The sequence below is a fragment of the Capsicum annuum genome, chromosome 1 (assembly GCF_002878395.1).
Source record: "Capsicum annuum cultivar UCD-10X-F1 chromosome 1, UCD10Xv1.1, whole genome shotgun sequence".
Classification (NCBI taxonomy): domain Eukaryota; kingdom Viridiplantae; phylum Streptophyta; class Magnoliopsida; order Solanales; family Solanaceae; genus Capsicum; species Capsicum annuum.
The window spans coordinates 255,548,765-255,560,629 of record NC_061111.1 but is presented as its reverse complement, the minus strand read 5'-3'; the positions used below and the strand labels follow the sequence as shown (position 1 = coordinate 255,560,629).

General features: G+C 38.3%; 2 protein-coding genes and 1 long non-coding RNA gene across 7 annotated transcripts in view; 1 reads left to right on the top strand and 2 right to left on the bottom strand.

Moving 5' to 3' along the window:
- Nucleotides 1-203: 203 nt before the first annotated feature.
- Nucleotides 204-3,179, bottom strand: LOC107853623. Its single transcript, XR_001669830.2, has 2 exons — nucleotides 2,721-3,179; nucleotides 204-491 (listed from the first exon to the last, which is right to left on the bottom strand). It is a non-coding gene; the product is annotated as an uncharacterized LOC107853623 (long non-coding RNA).
- A 1,309-nt stretch (nucleotides 3,180-4,488) lies between these two features.
- LOC107851625 (serine/threonine-protein kinase MARK2) lies at nucleotides 4,489-10,024 on the top strand. Of its 2 annotated transcripts, none has more exons than XM_047402883.1 (3): nucleotides 4,489-4,892; nucleotides 6,574-9,349; nucleotides 9,441-10,024. In XM_047402883.1, the coding sequence occupies exons 2-3, from the start codon at nucleotides 6,616-6,618 to the stop codon at nucleotides 9,704-9,706; spliced, it is 3,000 nt and encodes a 999-aa protein (XP_047258839.1). In that variant the 5' UTR covers nucleotides 4,489-4,892; nucleotides 6,574-6,615; the 3' UTR covers nucleotides 9,707-10,024. The 2 variants fall into 2 exon arrangements, with proteins under 2 accessions (XP_047258839.1, XP_047258840.1); XM_047402884.1 differs by having other exon boundaries at nucleotides 4,492-4,892; nucleotides 6,982-9,349.
- Nucleotides 10,025-11,135: 1,111 nt separating this feature from the next.
- LOC107851632 overlaps nucleotides 11,136-11,865 on the bottom strand; it is a 9,215-nt gene continuing 8,485 nt past the window's right edge. For all 4 annotated transcript variants that reach the window (XM_047402896.1, XM_016696717.2, XM_016696724.2 and 1 more), the window contains one exon: nucleotides 11,136-11,476. In XM_047402896.1, the coding sequence (XP_047258852.1) occupies nucleotides 11,395-11,476 (82 nt within the window). In that variant the 3' untranslated portion in view covers nucleotides 11,136-11,394. The remainder of the gene's footprint in view (nucleotides 11,477-11,865) is intronic.

Sequence of the window (11,865 nt, the reverse complement as noted above, 5' to 3'; positions counted from 1 at the left end):
GGCTGAATTTAAACACACCTAAAATCCACAAGAATCGTACGAACATCTATGGAGCGTACCAAAGAACCTTAGTTTGTGTATTCTTCTTTTTCGATGTCATTTTATGTGTCTGAATTCGAAATCAACGAATAACAATACGCATATCAAACACCAAAGAACGTCCTTTTGAAGAATCCGAATAACTTAATATGACATAAGAAGAATAACAAAAGACTTAACACCGAGTTATATAAATATTGTTGGAACCTCAAAAAAGATTTGCTCATCGTCAAAGTTAAATTGTTCCTAAATACAGATCGAGATTACATTAAAGTATCCTAGGCATAAAAACAACTACATTTTCAAAATTGAAAATATGCCATAAACCTAGGCACTTAAATTCAAGTTAATGTAAGCTGATTAAAAAGGAACATCAACAACATGAACAAGGTATGTCACTGCTAAGGCCAACAACATCAATACACATGCAATCCCTTGGTCAATTGTTGTACCTACAACACAATTGCATCGCATAAATTAAAATACTATATGATTTTACAACGATCTCAAATTAATATACGTTGTAATACATATAAAACGACAACGACAACAACAACAACAACAACATACCCAGTGAATTCCCACAAAGTGGGGTCTGGAGAGGGTAAAGTGAATGCCGTCCATACCACTACCTCAGATGAAGTAGAGAGAGGTTGTTTCCGATAGAACCCCGGCAAGTATATATAAAGAGTCGAGCAAAAACTACTAATTCGCGTGAAACAATAAATAGTATCCTTCCGTGCAAATACAAAAGTAATAAAGACGACTGAAAACTTCTCGACCTCACAACGATAAAGAGTAAGGTCGGTGTACATCTTATAAGCCCTTCCCAGACCCCACCTGTGAGACATTCAACTTTTTTCTTTTAGATAACCGTGGTGTCCGGGTTAGCTTTCGCGCACCTCGACTAAATCCATGAGATGTCTCCTACTTCCCACCAGCAACAGATATCAGGTAATTCTATCCACCAAGGCTAGGACAGATGGGAAGACCACATAGTATTTTTTTGTCTCTGCTGGGATTCGAACAAGAGCAGGCATTCATCTAAACTACCTTTTATCTGTCTCATCGTTTCCTTTTGACGGTGTAGTTTTTGGACCAACTTACACGCACCTCAATTATTCTACCAAAAACTTGTTACCTTTCATCAACAAGAGTACCCGGACACAAATCGATGTAAATCTATGTTGCTCAAACTCTTCCAAAATATCGCCGGATATGTGTTGGATACTTCAAAAATATTGCATTTTTAGGATGCAACACCTTTTAGTGCACACTAACAGCATCAACAAAGACCAATATAATCCTCCTAACAGGCAGCCAAAGATGGCAAAGGATCGGTTTAGAAACAAAAAAGCATGTAGTCTAAGGTTTAAATCTCCACAGAGTATCCTATAGATTTATTCTTGAGGTGCACGAAAGCTGATCCAAACACCACAGTTATATTAGAGTCAGTGGCGGATCCAGCTCATAGTGAGGGGGTTCATCCGAACCCCCTTTGGCGGAAAATTATATTTCCTCCGTCCCATTTTATGTGTTGTCATTTGACCGGGCACGGAGTTTAAGAAAAAAGGGAAGACTTGGTAAAATTTATCAAATTATCCTTTATCAAAAAATGTGCCAATATCTTTTTTTTTTTTAAATTAAGTGGGACCAATAAGGGTAAAAGGGTAATTGTGTCTTTAAAAAGTTGCCTAATAAGGAAAGGCGACACTTATTTTGGGACGGACTAAAAAGGAAATGATAACACATAATTTGGGACGGAGGGAGTACTATATATACAAGCTTAAAATTATTTTTCATGTATATATAGTTAATGCTGAACCCCTTCGATTAATTATTTCGTTCACATTTTTCAATTTTGAACCCCCTCAATTAAGATGCTGGCTCCGCCACTAATTAGAGTATCCTATAGATGTAGCATTAAGGTGCATGAAAGCTGATCCAGACACCACAGTTATATTAGAGAGTATCCTATAGATTGTCTTTGAGGCGCACAAAAGCTGATCCAAACACAACAACTACATTAGAGTATCCTATAAATTTAGTCTTAACGTGCACGAAAGCTGATCAAGACACCACTGTTATATTAAAATATCCTATAAATGTAGTATTAAGGTGCACGAAAGCTCATCCAGACACCACAGTTATATTAGAGTATCCTATAGATGTAGTGTTAAGGTGCACAAAAGCTGATCCAGACATCACAGCTATATTAGAGTGTATCCTATAGATTTAGTCTAGAGGCGCATGAAAGCTGATCCAGACACAACAGTTACATTAGAGTATCCTATAAATTTAGTCATAACATGCACGAAAGCTGATCAAGACACCACAGTTATATTAGAGTATCCTAGAAATGTAGTATTAAGGTGCACGAAAGCTCATCCAGACACCACAATTATGTCAGAGTATCCAATAGATGTAGTATTAAGGTGCACGGAAGCTGATCCAGACGCCACAGCTATATTAGAGTATCCTAGAAATGTAGTATTAAGGCGCGAAAGCTGATCCAGACACCACAATTATATCATAGTATCCAATAGAAGATTTAGTTTGTAGACGAAAGCTGATACAGACAACAAAATTATATCAAAGTATCCTACAAATTTACTTTACGTACAAAAGCTGATCCAGACACTACAGTTATATAATAATTTTTTAATAAAAATGAAACTTACCGTCGCTGGCAGGAGCAGGTGCGGGAGCAAATCCCTTTTGTGCCTGAATCCCTGGCACAAAAACCGAGAAAAGAACTACAACTACAACAAAAACAAACAGCAAACTACTAGATCTCATTGCCATTTCTCTCTGCGTACAGCTTTCTCCTAAGAAGAAGATCTCGAAAGAGTGCCGAACGCAGAGAGAGAGACACAAAATGAAAAGAAAACTAATTATACTAAAATTTTCCTATTTATATTTTCACAAAGAAAACAATTTGTTTCTATATTTAGAGCCCATGGGCCGGCCCAATCCAGTTGGGCTTTAGCTGAAAATTAGTATAAGGCCCAACAACATAAATTTCGACAGTTTGTAGCTTAATTACAGAAAATTCTGATATTTTGCGTAATTACTGAAAGTATAAATGACATAAATACCCAACCCTTTTGGAAGTAATTACACTCTCTCCTATTTTTTTTAATTACTTTACTCTCTCTCTATTAATATACATAACATAACCGACATATACATAACATTCTGTGTATATGTTGGGATTTTTGTAATATATTTAGAGAGTTGAAATTTTTTGTAATATTAGAAACATAAGTTGTGTATTTGTGTAATTTTTAGTTACTGAAAATACTGATTTTGAATTTGTTGAGATACGTAATTAGCTCCTCATACATTCAATAAAGATACATTTTTTTCTTTGTAAAGATACATATTAATTTTGGATATATTTTTTGTGATTTTTGGGTCTATCGAGATACATAATTAGCTCTCGATATATCTAATGAAGATATATATATATTTTTTTGTAAAGATACATATTAGCTTTCGATAAATTTTTTCTAATTTTAGGTTCTATCGAGATACATAATTAGCTCCCGATAAATCCAACGAAGATACATTTGTTTTCTTGGTAAAGATACATATTAGCTTTCGACACATTTTTTTTTTTTTTTATGGTTTTTGGGTCTATCGAGATACATAATTAAGTCCCCTACATCCAACGAAGAAATAATGAAAATCTTCAATCAAAATATGCCACATAAAATGGGACGGAGGAAATATATGATATTATGTAGATATGGTAAGATTATTAGTGTTGTAATGTAATTTTTTCAAGAAGTTACACCTAGTATCTACAAAGTGTTCGGTATTTAATTTTATCTCGCAAAGTTTTTGATCTTGAATTTTTATCTCCGTTTATTAAGTGCTAATGTTAACCTATAAGGCAAAAATTGTAATCAATTGAATAGGTCCAGTGTTTAAAATATTCTGAGAGTCAGCCTTATGGGCAACAGTTAGAACTTTATTTTCGATGAACGATACAACTAATTTCTAAATTTTGCATGTAAGGTAAATGTTCTGGTCGATTGACCAAGTTTACTTTCTTGAAATATCCTAAGCGTATGTCTTTTACAGCATAACTTATGTAGGTTCTGAAAAAATACGAATAACATATTCAACACGACCTTTTAAGATATGACGAGCTGGGTTGGATCGGGTCGACAAATCGTGGCTACGAGCCTTAAAACGGTCAATCCAACTCAGCGCTATGTGGGTCGCGTGCCAGGTCGATCCAGCTCACCTCATCGAGAACATATTTTTTATGATTATTAAACTCGTATTTATTTCGTTTTATTAAAAACAAAAATTATAAAATGTAGAATTATTGTTAATTTTTTATCCAAAATTTTCGGAAAAATATTTAAATCAACCCCCAAAAACGGAGGCTTCAATGGTCATAACAAATTAGAATTCAAAAAACAATTAAATCATTGCAAAATTAGTTTTTAGATTGGTAAAAAACAATTAAGAAAAAGAAATTCAAAATCCAAAATACAAAATAATTACAACCTTTTTTTTTTCTCACTTTTATTACCAACCTCATACTTTTTCAATTTTGATTATTGATTATAACAATTTCCAAAATATTTTATCAAAATTTCTAAATTTTTTTGCATAAAAACATCATTTTTTTTTAAAATTGAGCTACCTTTTAATCATTAATTTACATAAATAATGGGGTTAGCATTTTTTTAATTTTTTGTTTTTTCTAAAGGTTAATTATCAAGAAGGTGATGACTTGATTTTGATCAAGAATTAGTTCCTGCTGAATTTTTATTGGATTTAAATTCTAAAGAATTAAATCTAATAAAAATTCAGTATTTCTCTTGTTGAAAAAGGTACCTCATTTTAATTTGTAATTATTTTTGGCCAATATTGTTAGAGATATGTTGATTTAATGCAATTTCTTGATTTTTATGTGTAGTTTTAATTTAATGTTCAATATATTGATATTCATGTTTGATAAATAGAGAAGAATAATTTTTATTATTTTTCTTGAATGCTGTATGGTTTTATTCATTGCAATTGTAGAATTCCTTTTTTTTTTTTTGTCCCAAGTTCTTAAATAATTGTGGTGTTCGAGCTAGCTAATGTGTAACTCAACTATTTCTCCGAGTACCTGTCACCTTTCACCGGTACATGCACCGGTGACTTTATCCAATAAGTCTTAGGCAAATGGTATAAGATAGCATTATTTGTCAAATTCGAACAGAGTCAAAAACGCTAGGTGATTTTCTTCCAGTATGTTCAAGCATTGATGAACGGAGTTACCTGGTACATGCACCGGTGACTCTATCCAACTAGGCTTAGACAAATGAAATAGAATAGCATTGTTTGTCAAATTCGAAAACACTAGGTGGTTTCTTCCTATATGTTCAAGCATTGTTGAACGGAGTTACTTAGTACTTATGCTGGTAGAAGGTAGCAGGTACCTCGTGAATTAGTTGATGAATGCACAAGCTAGCCGGCCTAGACACCACGGTTATCGAAACATTTTCTTTTTGTTAGCATTTTTGGGATTTGCATCTTGGCCTCGCATGAAGGGGAGCATTGGAGGAACTGGTAAAGTTGCTGCCATGTGACCAGGAGGTCACGGGTTCAAGCTTTGGAAATAGCCTCTTGCAGAAATGTAAGGTAAGGTTGTGTACAATATACCCTTGTGGTGGGCCCTAAACCCCAACTCTGCGCATAGCGGAAGCTTTAGTGCACCGGGCTGCCCTTTTAGTGCTGGTAGAAGTTGCTTCCATGTGATCAGGAGGTCACGGGTTCAAGCCTTGGAAACAACCTCTTGCAGAAATGCAAGGTAAGGCTGCGTTCAATACACACTTGTGGTGGGGCCCTAAACCCGGACTCTGCGCATAGCGGGAGCTTTACTGCACCGGACTGCCCTTTTAGTACTGGTAGAAGTTGTTGCCATGTGACCAAGAGGTCACGGGTTCAAGCCTTGGAAACAGCCTCTGGCAGAAATGCAAGGTAAGGCTGCGTACAATACACCCTTTGGATGGGGCACTTCTCCGGACCCTGCGCATAGCGGGAGCTTTACTGCACCGAACTGCCCTTTTAGTGCTGGTAGAAGGTAGCAGGTACCTCGTGAATTAGTTGACGAATGCACAAGCTAGCCGGTTTGGACACCACGATTATCATTTGTTTGCATTTTAGTGCTAGTAGAAGGTAGCAAGTACCTCGTGAATTATTTGAGGAATGCACAAGCTAGCCGGCCTGGACACCACGATTATCATTTGTTTGCATTTTTGGGATTTGAACCTTGGCCTCGCATGAAAGTGAACCTTGGAGTAATCCGTAAAGTTGCTGCCATGTGACCAAGAGGTCACGGTTTCAAGCCTTGGAAACAACCTCTTGCAGAAATGCAAGGTAAGGCTACGTACAATACCCTTTGTGATGGGGCCACCCATAGCGGGAGCTTTAGTGCACCGGGTTGTCCGTATCTTGGCCTCCCAAGTCCCATAACTTAGAGTTGGGCTTGATCTAACTATTTTTGTGGCTTTTTTCTTGTTGTAGGACTTTCTTGTGTTGAAGTTTTTGCAACTAATAAAAGGTAAAATGGATCAATTGAGGCAAATTGGTGAAGTAGTTGGGAGTTTAAAGGCTCTAATGGTGTTGAAAAATGATATTGAAATCAATCAAAGGCAATGTTGTTTTCTCTTTGACATGTTTGTTCAAGCTTTTGATACCATTTCTGAAGAAATCAAACATAACTTAAGGTTAAATGAGATGAATATAAAGTGGAAAGCTCTTGAATTGCCAATGAAAGAGCTTCATAGGATCTTTAAAGAAGGCGAATTGTACATAAAATATTGTCTTGATGTTAAAGATTTGTGGGGGAAAGCTATAAGTCTTCATATGAACAAAGATTGTGTTGAGTTTCATGTTCATAACTTGCTGTGTTGTTTTCCTGTTGTTATCGAGGCTATTGAGACTGCTGCAGAAATTTCCGGGTTCGATGAGGAGGAAATGCAGTATAGGAGAAGCGCGTTGATGAGGAAGTACGATAGGGAGTTGATTGATCCGAAGTATTTTCAGTGGATGTATGGGAAGCAGTATTTGGTTACACGCGAAATGTGTTGCCGGTTGGAGAGTTGTTGGAAAGAGGATAAATGGTTGCTCGTCGAGGCGATAAGGAGAAAGAAAACTGAAACTTTGTTGAAGTATGAACAAAGGCTTGGTGAGTTCTTGTTAAGGAAGTTAGACGGTGTTGAATTGGTGAACAAGTTATTGCTGTTGCCTAGTTCGATCTTAGTTGGATCGAGTGATTATCATGTGAAGAGACGGTTAGGTTCGTGGGGTGGACATGTTAAGGAGATACAATGGCTAGGCGAAAATTTTGCTTTAAGGAACTTTTTCGGAGAGGTTGAGCCATTACGCGATGAGATATCACTGGTGTTTTCGTTATCTCATCCAAACATTCTGCAATATCACTGCGGTTTTTATGACGAAGAGAGGAAAGAAGGGTACCTTGTTATGGAGTTGATGAATGATACTCTTGCGACGTATATAAAAGATCATTCCGGTCAGAGGAAGAGACCGCCTTTTACAACGTCTGCTGCTGTTGATGTCATGCTTCAGATCGCGAAAGGGATGGAGTATCTGCATTCGAGGAAGATGTATCACGGTGAGTTGAATCCGTCTCATGTGCTTCTTAAATCGAGGAGTTACTCATCGGAGAGCTATTTTCAGATGAAACTCAAAGGGTTCGGGTTGAGTTCGATCAGAAGTACTTACAAGACTGCTAGTCAGAAAACAGCTGACTCAATCATCTGGTACGCCCCGGAGGTTCTTGCTGAACAGGAAAAGCCAGGAAGCAAATGTGCCTTCAAGTACACGGAGAAAGCCGATGTGTATAGCTTCGGAATGATCTGTTTCCAGATTCTAACGGGGAAAGTTCCGTTTCATGAAGGACATTTGCAAGGGGAGAAAGTTGCGCGGAACATCAGAGCCGGGGAGAGGCCTCTCTTTCCTTATCCTTCGCCTAAATACCTTGTGAACTTGACAAGAAGATGTTGGCATACCAATCCAAATTTTCGGCCGCGCTTCTCCTCTATTTGCAGGATTTTACGTTACATCAAGAAGGTACTTGTTATAAATCCCGAACATGGTCAGCCTGAAACTGCTCCGCCACTTGTTGACTATTGCGATATTGAGTCTGGTTACTCGAAAAAATTTGTTGAAGAGGAGAGGAGCACGAGTTTAGCCCCGGTATCACAGGTTCCTTTTCAGATGTTTGCTTATCGGCTCATTGAGAAAGAGAAGATTTTCGGAAAGAAATGGGATCGAGGATCAATGCAGAGTGAATACGGTCAATTGTCTGCGATGGATGATCTCTTTCTTGCCCCGAGTGATGGAAGGTCAGTTTGCTCCGAGATAATCGACAGGAAAGATACAAGATTGTTTGATCAACGGTCAGCGATCTCAGAGATACCACATAGAAAGTTATTGTTATTCGATCAAATGTCAGTTGGTTCTGAGAGTCCGGAGACAAGATTCTCGTCTGTTGCAGCAGCAGCAGATGAATCGTTTTTCTTTGCTGATAGTCCGGACAGGAAAGCAGTATCGACACCAATAGTTAATAGGTCACCACGCGTCGTCACACTGGAGAAAAAGATTGTATCTTCGATGAGCAAGAACCAAAGACGTAGATTTTTGGATAACCAGGAAAATGCAATGTCTCCGAAAGCAGATGAAGAAAGACCTTCATTAAACGTAGCTGCTTCGCAAACTTTAGTATCTGCACAGACATCGGAGAACACGAAACCAGCTGAGCAAACTTTAGTATCTCCACCGATTTCAGAGAAGATGAAACCAGCCGAGCAGAATTTAGCATCTCCGCGGACTTCAGAGATGGAGAAATCACCCGGGCAAAAGGTAGCATCTCCTCCGATGTCAGAGAAGAAAATTTCATCTTATGATAAGAAATTGACTAGTCCTGAGATTCAAGAAAAGAAACATGAACCAGATGATCGAAAACTAATCAATTCCGATGCTCCTGTGAAGAAACATTCACCTGATGATCAGAAATTACGACGCTCCAAGAATCCAGATAAGGCGAAGTCATTAGCTGCCAATGACAAACCACTTCATGGCGACCGCGTGCAAAGGAAAAGTTCGAGGACCAGGAGACTAAACCAAAAGTTAACCAAGACTGTTGAGAAGAAGGTTCCTGAAGCTGAATCCGTGAATCCCGAGACATCTGCATCCAAGCCAAGCAATCAAAAGATAGCAGTCAAGAAAGATTCATCGCGCAACAAAGTGCACGACACAAAAACTAGCACCGTACCAGGTAAGCACGTCTACGAACCAACAACCCCCTCAAACACACACAGACACACAATGTGAGAATAGGTCTTATGTTTATTGAATTGTTTGTGCAGAAAAACTGATTGACGACTCACCAAGATCTCCACCAGCTAGAGTAAACAGAATACATTCATCGCCAATGTTTTCTCCAACGCGAACTCCAAAGACACATTCAAGATCACCCGCAATTGCCTCAAAGGGATACGGATATCATTCCCCAAGTTCATCACCTTTGAATCCATGTTCGCGATGTGCAAGATTAAACCGAGAGTGCCAACCTTCAGGGATGAGCCCACATATACACAGGAAAGCTCATACCTCTCATTCCGAGATAGCTTAGTTCTTCATCTGTTTTATAATGCATGTTTATACAGTCAAACCTCTCTATAACAACATCATTTGTCCCGATACCTTTTGGTTGCTATAGCGAAAACTTGTTATAGAGAACATGTAGTATAAACTGGTACCACAAAACGTGGTTGTTATAAAGAGATCTGACTGTACAACAATATTCGTTATGACGAAGATCAACGGGCCTTTTGGAGTACCCGATAAGATGTGTAGTTCCAGGTTAGAGCTAGACCCGGCTGTTCACGGGGGACTTTGTAACAAGAGAAATATGAACTATTCTACATATACAGTTTTCCACTTCAAATTATATTCTGGGCGTAATACATAAACAGACAACGATCTCAGTTGACAAGTACGAACTCCAACTTTAACACTCCAGCTCGTCTTCACTGTGTCTCATAGACACCTGATGCTGACGTGGCACAGAGATTTTGAAGATGTCTATAAACGATCATTTTGTAAGTTGGAAATGTTCAAGTGACACAGTGGAGACGAGTTAGGTGTCTGAATGTGCATACTTGAAGTTGGTGTAATTTAGTTGCCTGTCGAAATCAAGTTGAAGGTGTCTATCTATGTAGTATGCATATCTTCTACGACTTTCTCAATTTCACGGTTCTCACTGTGCATTATGAGACAAGTCTGCAGTAGTTCAAAATCGTAATTTGGTGGGGTATGATAGCTAACCGTGAAGGTGTGAGTCCAATGGATGGACACTGGAAACTCATGTTTGCCGACATGAGGGTTGGTCATAGCGACCATATGGCACAATATCACAAAGTTGCTTTGCTAAATTTGGCTCAAACCTTGATGCTGCGACTCAGGCATTATGTTGAGATCACTTATACTTGCTATGTTGCACGGATCCTTTATTTGTCTTCACATATTCGTGTCCAACGGGTGTAATAAAGGTGAGAGTACTTCGTGCAAAATAAAATAAATGCTGCTTGATTTACCGAACATTGGTTGAAACTTTCTAACTGACACTCGAGTCGTAACGCCACCATGGGCGGAGCCACCTATATCAGAGAATGGTTAGGTGTACACCCTTCGTCGGAAAATTATGTTGTATATATAGGCTAAATGTTAGCTATTATGAGTGTGAATTTAGTTTTGCATACCCTTAACGCAAATGAGAAGAAAATTTGCTCCGTCAAATTCCTGGCTCTGCCACTGAACGCCACCCATAAAAAGATTATTTTAATAAAAGGCTTGCCCTACTTAAAATGCATGTTAGCATGTGAGAAATGGTAATTGAAAGAATAGCATGGATGATTAATAGTTCACCTCTACTAAATAAATAGGATAATTTTGTGCATCAAGCAGAAGCGGAGCCAGAATTTCCACCGAGGGGTTCAAAATTTGAAAAATAACTAGCCGAACGGGGGTTCACGTCTATAATTTGTACATAAAAAGCCAGATTCATGTCAACAAAATAAGGATCTTTTCAAATTGCAAACTTTACAATATTCCCTCCCATACATGGAAGTCGAGCATAAGTTCATAACGTTGATTTGAATACAATACTGTACAAGAAGTCGACATTTAGACACTTCGTTGACAACCAACTTACTGAAGTCGAGCATAAGTTCATAGCGTTGATTTTATTTACAGGACTGTACAAGAAGTTCTAACATTTAGACACTTCATTCGCAACCAACACACACAACAGAAGCATCTTCAAAGAGCCTTTAGAACCATTTTGCCCGTCTTGTGAACGCCTTTAGCAGCAAGAGTCACAACAGATCGGCTCTTGTACAACCTGCAGAAGCAACAATGTTCAAGTCAGATGCATTACAAACGTTCACTTTAGGTGTCAAAGTGAAAGTTCGTGCCAAGTTGAGGGGCCTGGCGATGTGTTTGGCCGAGATAAAAAGAACAAAATCTTCACTAAACTGTCAAGCCCTCAAAACAAAACAAAGTTCAAGTCAGATGCATTACAAATGTTCACTTAAGGTGCCAAAGTGAAAGTTCGTGCCAAGTTGAGGGGCCTGGCGATGTGTTTGGCCGAGATTAAAGAACAAAATCTTCACTAAACTGTCAAGCGCTCAAAACAAAGTTCAAGTCAGATGCATTACAAACGTTCACTTAAGGTGCCAAAGTGAAAGTTCGTGCCAAGTTGAGGGGCCTGGCGATGTGTTTGGCCGAGAT